The 16,633-nt window shown below is 36.6% G+C and overlaps 1 protein-coding gene across 2 annotated transcripts; it reads left to right on the top strand.

Moving 5' to 3' along the window:
* The first annotated feature begins 4,210 nt into the window (after positions 1-4,210).
* LOC113354101 (helicase SEN1-like) lies at positions 4,211-9,335 on the top strand. Of its 2 annotated transcripts, none has more exons than XM_026597536.1 (9): positions 4,211-4,369; positions 4,525-5,029; positions 5,219-6,419; positions 6,497-6,823; positions 7,345-7,588; positions 7,677-7,893; positions 8,035-8,378; positions 8,490-9,008; positions 9,123-9,335. In XM_026597536.1, exons 2-3 carry the CDS (start codon positions 4,673-4,675, stop codon positions 5,807-5,809), a joined length of 948 nt encoding a protein of 315 aa, XP_026453321.1. In that variant the 5' UTR covers positions 4,211-4,369; positions 4,525-4,672; the 3' UTR covers positions 5,810-6,419; positions 6,497-6,823; positions 7,345-7,588; positions 7,677-7,893; positions 8,035-8,378; positions 8,490-9,008; positions 9,123-9,335. Both variants share the same exon structure in this region, with proteins under 2 accessions (XP_026453321.1, XP_026453322.1).
* The last annotated feature ends 7,298 nt before the right edge of the window (positions 9,336-16,633 follow it).

Below are 16,633 nucleotides of genomic sequence, written 5' to 3'. Positions count from 1 at the left end.
CACCAACGGTACTCGGAGAGCTTTCCAATCCCAAAGAAGTCTTTAAAACGAGCGGTCGTAAGAGATTTCGCCTAATTAGGGTACTTTTCTCTCCGAATAGACTAGGTAGTTTTGCTGGCTCTAAGGATTAGTTTGCTTGAAATGCAAACTTCAGTATTTATAGACAAGGAAGTTTGGACACCTAGGAATTTCCAAAACCGAATATTCTCAAAGATATGCAATAAGGGCAAAAACGATTTTCATAATTCCTGGAAATGCTTTGTCCAATATTGACTTTCTCAGTAGAAAATCTCCAACTAGTATGTGCACAAGACTAATTTTTATTTTCTAAAGATATGCATTTTAATTGATGGAAATTAAAAGCATATAAAACTAAAAACCTTAATTAAAAGATTCTCGATTTATTTCGATCCAGGATTCTCCTTTAGCTATTAAGGAATATCTTTGAACAATAAAAGATAAGATTTACTGCACATGTTCAAAGTATGTCGACATCTTTACTTTGTAGATCCTTTTTCATATTTACAATCTTGGAACCGATTTGCCACACTTCCAAACAAGTTTAGAATTGGTTCGTCTGACTTCCAAGAACTATGTGATTAATTATCCTATCAAATCACCATTAATGGGTTTCATGGTTCTACCTCAACATAAAGTTTTGGTTCTACCTCCAAGTGGGTACTAGGATCGATTACACTAGTTACCATAAAATGGCTAACTAAGTATTAGGATCGGTTACCACTTCTTATGGTAAAACTTGTGATCGGTTGACCAAGTTATAGGATCGGTTACACCAACTTACTAAAACTTGTTAAACCTCTTACAAGGATCGATTACACTCTCTCTTGTGATTGGTCACACCTCTTAGTAGGATCGGTTACCAAATGACTAGTATTTAGCCACACCAATTTCAAGATATCGATCTTACCATCTCAGGTGATTACTTAAGATCGGTTTCACTAATAAAAGTCATACAAATACAAAAGTCAGGCCTTGTGAATAGTTTTACCAAGATACATAAACAAGTTATGAGCGGTTATACTAAACACACATATTGGTAATTCAAAAGATTTGCAATGAATAACAATACCTATAATCCTAGCGATTTCCCTTTCGATTCACAAAACAAGTTTATGAATTTACTTCCTTTAAACGAATGTAAAACATTGTTTCCTAGGACGAAATCTACACCCATATACTTACATAATCACAATAGCATTCATACGATTATGTTGATGTCTTATATACGAAGTTCAAAAGATAGACGTTATTCGTATTGTAATTCCTTAATACTAAGTCTAACTAGAGTATAATATTCACAGCTTCGCATTTAATGAAACAGTACAAGTCAAGTATTACTAACCTCAAGAGGAAGGATGATGTTGTCGATGTAGCTCTTTACTTCTTCACATTCTTCAAGTCTTCACGTAATACTTGTAAGTTTCATATCCTAGTAACTTTCTAGCTAACCTAGACGAAGTTGCCTGTAGCATATAATCAAGCGACTCTTTAAATGAGTTTTGGTTCACTAAAATATGACAACCAAACTTGACATACCAACGCTTAGTGGGTTCAACCGAGCTATGCTCTAACAACAATTTTAAAGAGAATAATAAACAAAAATTAATTTGTTTTAAAATATGTATTTCCAAAAATCTCCACTAATATTTTTAAAACATTGAACAAGATACATATGGTGATGTACATAAGTAAAGGTACCTTTCGGATTCGAACCTTTACATAGTGTTAGACTCTCAAAAAATTATGTCATAGAGTGAGCATAAGTCTTTGAACTCCGGGAGATAGGAATATTATCTAACACGCAACCATACTATTGTAAAGTCTAAAGCCAGCAAATTATGGCTATGTGCTTGAATCTCGGTTTAATGGATTATCTAGAGAACTACCCATATTCTCATAAAAATTGACCATACTTTGACATCCATATAGGTGACTTCATCCATGATACTCATGTAGAGTAATATGATATATAATGTTTCCACAATTTTCAATGTTTTATCATCTAAAAAGTTATATTTAATTAGTCAATAGTTGCACATCCTAATGGTTCAACTTCGAAAAATTAGATTTTTTTTGTTCTTTAAATATATATATATATAATAAATCATTAAATTATCAATTATGTAATATCTCTTTAAAATAATAAGATTAAGGCGGTCCAAGCCTATTAATTTATTGTTTTAATATAATATAGATAGTAGGATGCAAGCCATAAGAAGGATTTATCCTTCAACATATATATAAGAAGGCAATCCAAAATATGGATATCTACACTAAATGATTCAAAATGGAGCATGAAATATTCAATTCCATACAACACTATCTTAAGAAGAAATGAAAAATATTATAAATCTTATGGATATCTAGGTAATCCTCCAACTATCTCCAGTGGATCTGACGAAGTCTCATGCAAATTTGGTGAAAAATTCAATTCTTAGTTAAAGAATGTTATAATTGGTTGTATGATCAAGAATAGAGAAACCAAATGATTATTGAACCGTCTGTCTCGTACAAAAACATCTGGATAAAATATGTGCCTCCTAAATTCCAGCTTTTCATGTGGATGGTGCTACATGGTTCCATTGAAACTATTGATAATCTTAATAGAAGAGGATGTTCCATTGACTAGATGCAGTTTATGTTTGACCGAAGAGGAGCCAATCGATCACCTACTGCTCCATTGCTCATACACTACTGGAATATAGAATTACTTCATAAAAGGTTACAACCTAAACTGGGTGCAAAAGCAGAAACATAAAACATATGTTGGACTAGCAGTGGAGAAGAGGCAGAAACAGAGGGATGAAGATCTCTAGCCATTGATCATATTTGCCATCATCTGGATAATTTGGGGGGAAAGAAACCGGAGGGTAATGGCTCAGAAGAGGGGAAAATACTTCACTGTATCCATTGATGAAGTCAAAAGCTCCATATTCATCTGGATTTCTACATCAAAGTGGTTTAAACATGAAGTATCTTTTTTAGTCAACTGATCACGCATTGAAATGTCATCTTGGAAGGAAGATGTAACTGATCTGTAACTGAATGGAATCCACAATTGTGGAATACTCTCACAAATTGGGAGATGCTAAAATAAACATTATGAAGTAATTTGAAGAATCCCTTATCCAAAAAGAAATAGTTGCCTAAATTACCTAAAAAATTGGTCCTGCCTACTTTCTTGTCGGTTCAACTCTCTTGATTTTTTTGGCCAAAGTGTCAAGGATTGTTGCTTTTCAGTTGAAAGAAGGTTAGCCAAAATGTTAATGATTGCTGCCTTTTAGTCTGAAAGTTTTGAGATTTTGAAAATTTTAATATTGTTGGGAACTCAAACAATCTCTTCATATCAGTCCATCATAAACGGACAGAACGGGATAGGACCAAAGATCAACAAAAGTCTACTTCAGTGGGTATTGGTTTTATTTTTTTTGGTATTGGCTTCAACAAATCAGTGCCAACTGTAATAGCAGTTATGCTACCACTAATTGCTTTGATCAGCGGAATGGATATAGCTACACAAACAGTCGATGTTGGTTTCATTTCTGTCGGTATTGCCTTCAACCTACGAGCTATGCCGACTAACATAGTTGGTTTCGTCAACAAATCAATACCGACTATAACAATCGGCATTGCCTTTGAACTTATACCAGTATTAGACTGTGACGGTGTAAACTCTAACTTTAACCTAATTTTTGATTTAAAACCTATAAAATTCATCAAAACGTTATGAAAATGAATGGGAATTACTCAATTTATCACCGAAGTCGTTTGGAATCATCGATTAATTGATGATGAAATGAAAAATTATAGAAGAAGAGTAGAAAAAGAAAAGAGGACAAAAAATAAGGAGAAAACCGGCAGTTGAATAATGAATTAAGAGATACCAAATGATACCCCTGAGTATACCCCAATTTGCAAAAGTATCCCCAATTGTGGTTCTTTTGTTACTTTTGGGGTGGATTTTTTTTTCTTCTTTTTGACCTTTTTACTTTGACGATTTCTAGCTGTAAATAAAATCGAGTAAGGGTCATATTATTCCAGGACATGAGCCAAGTGTGAGCGTACGATGCCAGTTGCACTTCACCAACTGCGGCAGAGTACTCGCTTTATATTTACACCATTTCGCGTCCTTTCATTTTCTTTCTTTTCCCTTCCGTCTTCGTTCTTTCTTTACCATGAAAAAATTGGATATTTATTGGTAGAACCAGTCACAAACAATAGTCCAAGTTGAAGACAATTGATCGGGCGAAGTATCAGCAATGGCTTCATCTTCTGGTACTAAACATAAACATCCTGAAAAGGATTTGATTGATTTTGTGTTCTCAACGAAGACCTCTGCACAAACCAGGTATGTCTCTCTTATTTATTCTCTCAACCTATTATTATTATCTCAGCATTAAAAAAAAAGGGTAATTTTTTTTTTTGAGTTGATTTCCCCTAATTTTTTTTTAAAAAGTACTAGTTTTTTGTTAGCTAATTAACAATGGGTAGTGCTGTTTGTAGGTGGAAAAGATTCCAGAAGAGTTTCAATCGGTAGAGCATTATTTTGGGTCTTATACATTACCTTTGATAGACGAAACTCGAGCTGTATGGTGAAGTTATCTTCTTAGAGGAGTCTAACTCACCTTATGCATGATCATTCCTTTATGACATGAAGATTGATTATTGGAGAAAACAGTATGGTGAAAGGGGCAAACAGCCCTACAGTCCAAAACCTTGTGACCTCTTTGTTTTATCTGATGCAGTACCTGAAATTGCTTCTGATCTTGAAAGATTCAGAAGGGTATGCAGTTTTGGATTGGTCACAAACGTTATGAATGGACTGGATGATGGCAATTCTGTATCTTTTGAGGTCCGAACACCAAAGGCTATTGAGGTTAAAGAACATAGAAGCTCACTTTTTGCCGTGTTTCCGACAAATGTGAAAACGAACACTAGCATATGGACGGAACTGCACATGTTTGGTAACTTGGAGATTGTCCAAAAGGTTCTCGGAAGCAATTCTATGGTAAGATATGTTCTTAACAATTCTAAATTAACTTTATAGAGTATGAATTGACAAATTTGTGGTGCATGTAGTACAAATAGTGCATTTTCTGTTCTTCGTTCGCAATGGGTTTTCCCATAACATTTACATTCTTAATAAATCCCAAGCAGAAGTGATGATGTATTTATGGTTTTTATTATGCTATTGCAGGTTGAGGAGATATGTGACCGCTGTTCTTTACAAAGTAAGAGCACTTGTTCTAATAAAGATGATGCAAGATCATTATCAGTCCTTAATAAATCCCAAGCAGCTGCAGTGACTAGTTCTGTATCTGCTGTTCAGTGCAGCCACAAGTCTTCCCCTATTCAACTTGTTTGGGGTCTACCTGGGACGGGAAAAACAAAAACTCTCAGTGTTTTGTTGTGTATTCTCTTAAAGAGGGGTTACAGAGTACTTGCATGTGCTCCAACTAGCATTGCTCTCACAGAAATGGTCTCTCGCGTACTTAAGCTTGTCAAAGAGCCGTACAATATGTTCCAAAGACAGGGCAAGTCATTTTGCGCACTGGGAGATCTCCTCCTGATTGGTAGTAGGACTGAGCTTGGAATTTGTGATGATCTTAAGAATATTTGGTTAGACTATCGTGTGGACAAGCTTGCAGAATGTTTTGCACCTCAAACAGGATGGAAACAATGTTTCAAATCCATGATGGTTTTTCTTGAAGATGGTCTATCAGAATATCATTTAATTATCTTTGAAAGAAAATGCAGCAGATGGGGCTGGACCGAAGCTGGAGAATGAAGCTGCTGCTGAAGTTCCAATTTCCTTTCTTAAATTCACGAGGAACCGGTACAAAGCTACAGCTTTACCACTCAAACAATGCATCAATGTTTTATGCACCCATCTTTCCAAAAAATGTATTATGCAGCATAATTTGGAGAAAATGGTTCACCTTCTTGCTTTGCTCGAATCTTTTGGAAAATTTCTCTCTCGTAATGATGTGATCAGTACAGAACTAGAGTGCCACTTTGCACATTCAGAAATAATTTGTTCTAAAGATTCAAGTGGATGTGAAGATTTAGGGTGTTCCACTTCAGCCACATTCTGCATGATGAGAAGTGAGGTCATCAATCTTCTTAGGCATCTTAGTCATGATCTTAACCTACCATATGTCTTAAGGCGTGATGTGGTTAGGAATTTCTGTTTCCAAACCGCGTCCTTCTTTTTCTGCACGGCATCTGGTTCATATAGTCTTCATGAGGTGGATATTGAGCCACTGAACTTGTTGGTCATTGACGAAGCTACTCAGGTAAAAGAGTGTGAATTGGCAATTCCCTTGCAACTTGAAGGCATACAACGTGCTATTGTATTTGGTGATGAGTGGCAGCTACCAGCAATGTTACACCGCAAGGTAATCATGTCTGACTTTGTCATCCTTGATTTCATTTGAAGTTGCACTTTTTTTCAGAACTTACTTTCCTGGTTTAGGTTTCTGAAAAAGCTGGCCTTGGAAGAAGCCTTTATGAAAGATTGAGATCGTTGGGTCATTCAAAGCACCTTCTCGACATGCAATACAGAATGCATCCCAAATAAGCTCTTTTCCTAATGCCAAATTTTTTCAAAATATGATTCTGGATGCTCCTAGTGTTATCTGTAAAGGTTATGAAAGGCACTATCTTCCAGGAACTATGTTCGGTCCCTACTCATTCAGAAGTATCTGTGATGGAAGGGAGGAAGTAGACAGTGTTGGAGAAAGCCGCAAAAATATGGTGGAAGTAGCAGTGATCGTGAAAATTGTGCAAGACCTATTTAAAGGTATGCTTTCCGTTAGCTAGAGTGAAAATTTCAAATAGTGCTAGTTTTTTTATAATACAGTTCTATACTTGCATGCATAGAACACTTTCGAAAAGAAAGAAAAATTGCAAAAGTTGTTGGTTACTGAATAGTACAACAAAAGGCTTACCATCAAATGCTTAGAGATATGAAGGGGCTAGCTATAAATAAAGATGGTTTCATATAGTGTCAAAGACATCTTACATTGTAATTCTAGTTCTACTGGTATGGTAAGAGTCTAGTGGTAGATTTCCAGTTTTCCATCTTTATACAGTTGATCTGGGTTGGTCCACAAGCAATTATTCTGTTTCATTTGCTTACTTGTCCATGAATTTTTGTACTTAAGCTGGGATAACCCTCCCAGAAGCAAGCCTGCCAAGGAAACCGAGTTACATAGCTTATTATGAACATGATAAACTTTTGTGTATCTGGATACTGCTAGTTTACTAGTTGCTTTGTCAAATTAATGGTGGATTCAACTGAAGAGGTCCTTACTTTTGCAGCTTGGGAAGGCTCAAGAGAGAAGCTGACAATTGGTATTATATCCCCTTATGCTGCTCAAGTTGCTACAGTACAAGAGAAGATTGGACGAAAATATGAGAAGCTCAAAAACTTTTCTCTGAGAGTGATGCTTGTTGAAGGTGAAGAGGACATCGTAATTATCTCTACTGTGAGATCTGATAGTGGTGGATCAATTGGCTCCCTATCTAACCCTAAGCACTGTAATGTTGCTTTGACTAGGGCCAGGTATGACTGTTGATGGGCTTTGTATAGTGGTAAATATCTGTATGATTTGAAAATATATCTAATCTTAGCTATTATATTCTCCTTGCAGGCACTGCCTTTGGATTATGGGGAATGATAAAACATTGTCTAATAGTGGATCTTGCTGGGAAATGATAGTCCAGGATGCAAAGGACCGAAATTGCTTTTTTTATGCTCACGAAGATAAAGAGATTGCAAAAGTATTGTTAGAGGCCAAGAAGGAACTTGGTCAATTGGATGATTTACTTAATGGAGATAGCGTACTTTTTAAAAGTGCAAGGTGGAAGGTAAATTACTTGTACATACCGAGTGCCTTATTGCATTGTGTTCAATGTAGGAGTTGGACAAATGGAGCTTAATTTATTACATAAGCATATGTAGTACTTATCATTAACACATTGGCTTTTTCGTTTTTCTGAATGTTGTAGGTCTATTTAGTGATAAATTTAGGAGGTCATTTGGGAAATTGAAGTCTCAAACTCAGAAGTGTGTTATCCAATTATTGCTAAGGCTCTCTAGTGGCTGGCGACCAAAAAATATCAAGGAAGATTCCCTTTGTGGAAACTCCTTGCAACTTGTGAAACAGATCAACTTCTGACTCTAAAATCGATATTGCCAAATATTCAAGCTATACCCAGGTGTTAAAAATATGGGATATTATCTTACCTGTAGAGGAGATTCCGAAACTACTTACGCTTACGCGTTTGGATGGCATCTTTAGGATGTACACCAGTGAATTCATTGAATACTGCAAGCTGAAACGCACTGAACGGTATGTGAACTTATTTCTTATGTGTTTGCTCTACCTTCTGTATGTAAAATGAAAGTAAGCAACTCTAAGAAACTCAAGTGTTTGTATTTTGTATTACTTTTTTCCATGCAGGGATATAGAATTTCCAGTTACCTGGGAGGTTTCTGATGATATTGTTTGTTTTAAGGACAGTAGCTGTAGCGAGTTAACTAGTACCTCTAGTTCTGGTATGTTTGATGATAGGAGTCACGTTGAAACCTCAACATTAAAAGATAGTTTGTTCCTAATGAAGTTCTACTCCTTATCATCCGGTATGGTGAGTCATTTGCTTTCTGGAAGTGATGGCAAAGAACTACCTTCCTTTCGAATTAACTGATCGAGAATCGGAAGTAATTCTTTATCCTGGAAGTACTTTTATACTTGGAAGGTCTGGAACGGGGAAGACAACTATTTTAACCATGAAATTGTTTCGAAGGGAGCAGCAACACTATTTTTATTTAGAAGGATTCCGCGATGCTGAAAATTGTGCCTATACGTCTTTTCCCATGAAAAACTGGATATCAGAGAAAAGATCTGTGTTACGGCAAATTTTTTTGACCGTCAGCCCAATGTAATGTTCTGCTATCAAGAACCTATTTCGGACTGGAAAAGGTAAATGGCGTTTCTTTTGTTTGATTTTCTTAGACATTGATAGTCAGTTAGATATTGTTACTTCGTCAGTCGAACCTTTTCTTTTGTTTGATTTTATTGTGTTTTGTTTTGCAGTTTTATACACTCGGGAAAGAATTCAGCATTACCCAGTTTAGTCGAAATGTATGATACTGATCATTCAATTGAATCGAGGGATACCCCTGATAATTTTATAAATATCCCACTCGAAAGCTATCCATTAGTCATCACATTTCGTAAATTCTTGATGATGCTTGACGGAAGTATGGAGAATTCGTAATTTTAATAGATTCAATGAAATAAGGCAACTATCGCAGGGTCAAAATGGAGTCTCCAAGACATTTGCTTTTTTTTTTTTTTTTTTTGATCAACAAAACAATATAATTTTATATATAGGAGAAAAGAATGAAAGAATTACAAACCCAGAACTGTTTTATAGATAACAGTTGAAAACAATGTCTCAAGAAGAAATTATATCCTAACTAATTCTTCCCATTTGAAGACTAATTCTTCGAATCTAACATTCTTAAGACTATGAGAGGAGTGAGACCAATACAAAATGATTGCTTTTATGTTTAAGATAATACTATGCACCCCTCCTTCCTAGCCCCTTCACAGAACATACGTTGATTTCGCTCTTTCCACAAGGTCCAGCAAACTGCAAACGGCAGAACTCCCCATATGTAGTTACCATTATCAGAAAAGATTTTCTTGTTAAAACCCTTGTAAAGGTCCTTTATATCTCCACATTGTGCCCAGCTAACTCCAAAGTCATTGAACAAACTATTCCATATCTCAGACGCAACCTTGCAGTGAATGAGCAAGTGGTCTATGGACTCTAAATCTATTTTACACATACAACAACGGTTAACCAAAGTTCTTCCCCTTTTAGCTAGATTGTCTTGGGTTAAGATGGAATTATGATGTACCAGCCATGTGAAGAAACACACTTTAGCTGGTACATTATTATTCCACACAACTGTAGAAGAGAAATCAAAAGAAGAATCATGGTTGTGTAAAGAGTAGCAAGAGCTTACCGTGAAGATACCGTCCTTCGTCCATTTCCAATGCCTTGCGTCCTCTTCCAAAGTGGGAGTGAAAGAATGAAGCTGATTTGTAAGAGCTGACGCTTCTATAGTCTCATTGTCTGTCAGCCTCCTCCTCAAGTCTAGGTTCCAATTAACTTGCCCATTTGTATCTATGGAGTAAAATTGGCTCACTAGGTGTTATTTTTTTCCTAGAGACCTTGTATAGATTTGGAAAAGTAGCTTGAAAGGTCCCCTCACCCATCCAATGGTCTTGCCAAAAAAGGGTTCTATTTCCTTTGCCCACTTTGTACATGATCCCCTGTTTGAATTTTGCACACACCCCGCCAAATGCTATTTCCATAAGCAGTCTTTGGGACCTTGGTATCCCACCCCACAACAGCAGCACCGTACTTCTCATATATTAAGATTCTCCAAAGCGCTCTTTGTTCCACAGAATATCTCCATAACCACTTACATAACAGAGAGTCATTCATGGTGATTAAGTCTCTAATACCAAGCCCTCCCTTGTCTTTGTCTGTGCACACCTTTCTCCAAGTCACCAAGGGGTACTTCTTAGCTTCTGAAGTTCCTTTCCACGGGAAGTTTCGCATAATACCGTTTAGTCTTTTCGCCACAAATTTTGGCATTGAGTAAACCGACATCATGAAGATTGCAACTGCACTAAGAACGAATTTGATTAATATTAATCTTCCTCCGTATGTCAAGCATCTGCCCATCACCCTTGAAGTCTTGCCTCGGAATTTTCAACCGACATTCGCCTTGAATGCTTTTATCAAGTACGAAGGAGGTGAATTATGAGCGGTTCAGTTCATCCTATTGGTCTCATTTCAATGCCCGTTTTACCAAGAAGCTGAATTCATTGACAGGTTTTATTGAAATAATATCCCATAATAAAAGGTGGGATAGTTTCTGGTAGGGTACTTGATTTTCAACTCAGCAGGGAAGATTGTGTTACTATCCGAGGGACAAGTGTCCACCATTAGTGAGGATCAACGGGAGATGGTTTACGATATTTTTCTTGATTATGAGAAGAAGAAATTAATGAATGGTGAATTTGATTTGGCTGATTAGTGATTGACCTTCATCGTCGACTGAGAAATGGGAGCTATCAGGGTGAGGACATGGATTTCATTTATATAGATGAAGTACAGGATCTGACCATGAGACAAATTAATCTCCTTAAATATCTATGTAAAAATTCCATGGAAGGGTTTGCTTTCTCTGGTGATACTGCTCAAACTATTGCCAGGGGGATAGATTTCAGATTCCAGGACATTCGGTCTTTGTTTTATAACGTATTCCTTTCAGCATGTGGAAGTAATGGCAAGGGTAAACTAAAAGAGAAGGACCAAATTTCTGATGTTCTCCATCTGAATCAAAACTTGCATACCCACTCTGGTGTTCTCAAGTTATCTCAGAGCGTAATTGGTCTTTTGTATCACTTTTTCCCGCTCTCTGTTGACATCTTAAGTCCTGAAACAAGCTTTATACATGGAGAGGCGCCAGTGTTGCTTGAATATGCAGGTGATGAAAATGCAATAGTCACAATTTTTGGCAATAAAGTAAAGGAGGACAGGAGTATGACTGGCTTTGGAGCAGAACAGGTTATCTTAGTTCGTGATGAATCTGGGAAGAACAAAATAATTAAATATATAGTAAAGCAAGCACTCGTTTTGACAATACTAGAGTGCAAGGGCCTTGATGTGATGAAACGCGAGTTACTCATGTCCAAAGAAACATTTCCAAGTTTAGTCAGACCAAACACAAAATGCTCTGCTCTGAACTGAAGCAGTTGTACGTGGCTGTAACTTGTACTAGGCAAAGATTGTGGATCTGTGAGAATGAAGGGGAATTCTCAAAGCCTATATTTGATTACTGGAAGAAGTTATGTCTTGTTCAGGTTAGACAAGTTGATGAATCTCTTGCACGGGCAATGCAAGTTGCAAGCAGTGAAGCAGATTGGAGTTCACGTGGGATCAAGGTTTGTTTACAGTACTTCATCCTAACAAGCTGAAACATGTTCTTACGTCATACTTATCTATAATAAAATAATTGTGCAGCTGTTCAATGAGGGTAACTTTGAGATGGCAGCAATGTGCTTTGAAAGAGCTCAAGATTTATATAGAGCAAAATGGGCAAAGGCTGCTGGCTTAAGAGCTTCTGCCGACCGCATGGGAGGTTCAGATTCGGAACTGGCTCGTAGTTCTTTATTAGAGGCTGCCGTGATTTATGATAGCATTGGGAAGGCTGAGTTGGCTGCCAGATGTTATATTGACTTGAAGGAGTTTAAAAGAGCAGGTCTGGACCATTTTCTCTTATACGAAGCATATTACTTAGTATGCCTTGAAATATGAATTTCTTTAAGAGCAAACTAAGGAGTTAGCTATGTTGGATGTTGTGTGCTCTATGGTTAAATCCATTCGGGACTCTTTTGAGCAAGACCGTCGTAGAATTTGCAAGTTCAGGCATTGGAGTGGCTGTTGAAGCTCTAGTCAAGGTAAGTTCCTCCAACTCGAAAGAATTTTGTGCATCTTTATACAGAAATAACAGTTTTGACTGAGAAATTGTAGAACACAACAACAAAATGAAACTTCTTGATGCAGGAGCTTTTTTATGTTTCTTTAGGGATGTTTTTAATCTAGGAATGTCCTACGAAATAGGGACGTTTTGATAGTTGTTTCTATATTTACTTTAGGGTTTCTTTGTTTAAATTTACCTTTGCTAGTATAAATAGGTTATTAGGCCCTTCTTAGAAGGCGGACGTTATTATTGAATTTAAGAAAATAATCGTTAGATTAACAATGAGTAATTTAGCTGCTAGCCCTAGAGTCAATTTATCAATGTCTTGTTGATTTCCTATCGTTCTATTCTTCAAGTTTTCTGTTTTTTGTTAGTTTATGCCTGTATGTTGCTAGCCTGACCTCATCACTTCTCCAGAGATAGCTGAATAATCAAAAGGCTGGTGAAAACAAACAAATTGTTCGTTTGCTTATTTTTTTGGGGAAAAAAGAAATCATATTAGAGCTATCATAAATTTGTAACTGGTTTATACGGTATTAATCCAGAACAAACTACAAATAGGTTTCATGATTTGCACAGTTAAATTGACAGGACTTAGCAATTGACCAGCTCAATCAAATAACATCTCAAAATCATACCTAGGGCTGCACACGGTTCGGTTCGGTGCAGTTATAGGTAAAACCGTTCAACTAACCGTGTTCGGTGCGGTTATCACAATTGAAACCGTAGCCGAATTGTTCAGTATTCGGTTCGGTTTTTAACCGCACCGATATTGTTCGGTTACGGTTCGGTTCGGTTCGGTTTTCACCTATACCCTGCACCTGTATATAAATATATTCTGAAATTCTTAATAAACTGATACTACATGCCATACTTAAATCTTGATAATATAATCATAGTCTACAGATAACCAAAGTTGAAGTTCACAAACAAGTTATCCAAAGTCTTAAGTCTAAAAGATAACCAAAGTCTGATGAAACGAAAGTTAAAAGAAAACGATGTTGCCAATAACATAAAAAGACTGCAGTCATCCATTTGATCTTCATTTCTCAAGTTAACCAAAGCTAAAAGACTGCAGTCCATCCATCTCTCAAGCCAATCTCCTTAATCTTCATCCTTCCCCAAAATTTCTGCAACAAGAAAAACAAGAAGAAATAAGATAAGAGAAACTAACAGATAAGAAGAAAAACAACAAGAATGCAAAGAAGAATACAAACACTTGGCTGAATATGAATTATGATTGCTGCTGTTGTTGTTACAGCAGGTGAGAAACTAACAGATAAAAGAAGATACACTCATTCAAATTTCAGGTCAAAAGAGAAGGGATTCCATTACCATCTTCAATGTTGGAATTGTCATCAGGTACGTAGTCACATAGGAAATCAAGAGAGATAGGTTTCTGCAACCAGCTTTGCGTACAGAGAAGTGCTTCAACTGTCCTGGCAGATAGCGAGCTTCTCCATGGAGTAAGAATGTGTTTTCCAGTACTGAATGCAGATTCCGAAGCAACGGAGGACACTGGTATTGCTAAAATATCCTTTGCCATTAGTGATAGTACCTTAAACAACCACAACAGCAAATGGTTTTAGCTGACAGTAGTGGGTCTGATCATGAAATGAGACCTCCAAAGAAAAGAGCAGAAACATGGGTTTCTGAAGAAACAAGATTATTAATAAATTTGAGATCACCAAGTATGTGTACTGACAAATGGAGAAATTTATTAAAAGAGTTTAAGAAAATGAAGCATCACCAAGATCGTGGTACTATTAGCCTGCCACCATGCTAGTTTAAGAAATTTATTAAAAGAGTTGATTAAGCAAATACCTTATACTTGGTACTATTAGCCTGCCACCATGCTAGAATATCAAACTCCTTGGTAGATGCTTCACAGTCATCAAGCAAATACCTTTCAAGCTCTGATTTTGGATGAGTATTGTGAACATTCATTCTTCGCCTTTTCTTCCTCGACTCAAGCATATCCTCAATGTTCTCTTCTTGCACACAAACAACCATGTCATCAACACCAGCAGCAGATGTTGAGCCAGTACCTAAGACATGAGAACAATCAATAGTAAGTAATGATGATAAAAAAAAAATAAGCAATATTAGTAATGAACTAATGATGATCAACAGTAAGTAATGATGTCACCTTCCTCTGCATTGGCATTTGAATACATATTGTTGTACTCATCATAAAGTTTTCCCATATCTTGCTTCACAGCTTTCAAAACAGTCGTAACCCTAAAATCATCTTGCTCATACAAACATTCAAGATCAAATTTCAAACCAGATTCTTTCTCTCGAGGATCAAGCAACTTAGCAAAATACATCACAGAGTTCATATCTTCATAATCCCCCCAATATGCGTTGTACTTTTTAAACATCATTTCTGCCATCTTAGAAATATGAGGATCTCGGTTTCCTATAGCTCTAAGACGAACCAACTGTTCATGTATCAATGCCAACTGCCAAAGAAATTCATGTGAAGTAACCTGAACTGAAGCTGAGAACCTAACAGTAACATCAAAGAAGATTTTCAAACACTTAACAAGACACCTAGCATATGACCAGTCTGCAGCATATGGAGCATGATGACGATGAGGTTTGTTCTTTTTCTTAGTATTATTCTTTTTAGACACATCTACTTCACATTCAGATTCACTAGATGAACTATGATAATATTCTTCATTATCAATTACAACAATATCAGCATCAGTATTAGGCAAAGCTTCACATTTAGATTCTTTGAAAATATACTTATCTCGAAAGCTCCTATCTTCTCTTTCTAACCTCTTAAAGACTTTTTCATAAGGAATGGCAGCATCAAGAATCAGATACGTAGCATTCCACCTGGTCTTCACATCTAGCAAACCATCTTCTTACAATCAATCTTCTCGAGAGCAGCACATTCCTTGAATTTGTCCAACCTAGAGGGAGAGCCGGTAACAAAATTGATAACTGATCTGATCCTTCCAATGGACTTGTGATACAACAGCACAGCATCTTTGACAACAAGCGCAAGAACATGCGCAATACACCTTACCTGGCAGGAATGAAACAATAAAAGCACAGACAGTTCATCAAAGAATTATTTTCTAGCTAGTTCATCAAACAATAACAGAATGAAAGAATCAGTTTCAAGCACAAAGATATACAACAAACACAAAGCAACAAGTACATTATAAAGAACTCATGGCTATGCAAGATTATATGCTATCAACCTAAAGAATTTTTTTTCATATTGAATCAGTTTCAAGTGTCATAATGAATAGAGCCAAGAAAAGTAATTATACCTGCATGTACTGAGATCTCATTTTTGCTCCGGTCCAATTGATGACACTTGTTTGAAGATACTCAATTGCCACACTATTTGCACTGATATTGTCCAAAGTCACACCAAAAAGATCTTCTAGCCCCCAATCCAGCAAACATTTCTCAAGCATTTTCCCAATATCCACTCCAGTATGACCCTTGATCAAGCAAAACAGAATGATCCTCTTTTGAAGCTTCCAATGGATATCAATGAAGTGCACTGTCACACACATATAATTGAAGTTTTTTGGAGAAGTCCATGTATCAGTTGTGAGAGAGACTCTTTGTTTACTTTCCTTGAAGTATTTCTTCAACTTCTCTTTCTCATCTTTGTAGATGATTAAAAGATCTCTGTAAATTGTCATCCTGCTTGGCACCTTGAATCTAGGCTCCAACTGTTCATTGTATCTTCTAAACCCTTCTCCTTCTACAATTCTAAATGGAAGTTCATCTATGATGACAAACTCAGCCAATCTTCTTCTACACATATCCTTGTCATAACTTACAGCAACCAGTTGTGATGACTGTCCTGGTCTTGGAGGTGGAAACATCAAATTCTTCTGACCCTTCTGCTTCTTGTTGGGATTCTGAGGGCATGTGCCTAAATGTGTCTTCATGCTGGAAGTGCCATTTCCTCTGCTATGTGCTTGCAATTTATTCTTACAATGCTTACACTGAGCTTGTTCTTCACTGAGCCTTACAAAGTCATTCCAAACTTTTGATCTA

This window comes from Papaver somniferum, chromosome 2 (genome assembly GCF_003573695.1).
Source record: "Papaver somniferum cultivar HN1 chromosome 2, ASM357369v1, whole genome shotgun sequence".
Lineage (NCBI taxonomy): Eukaryota > Viridiplantae > Streptophyta > Magnoliopsida > Ranunculales > Papaveraceae > Papaver > Papaver somniferum.
This window is presented reverse-complemented; position numbering and strand designations above follow the sequence as displayed.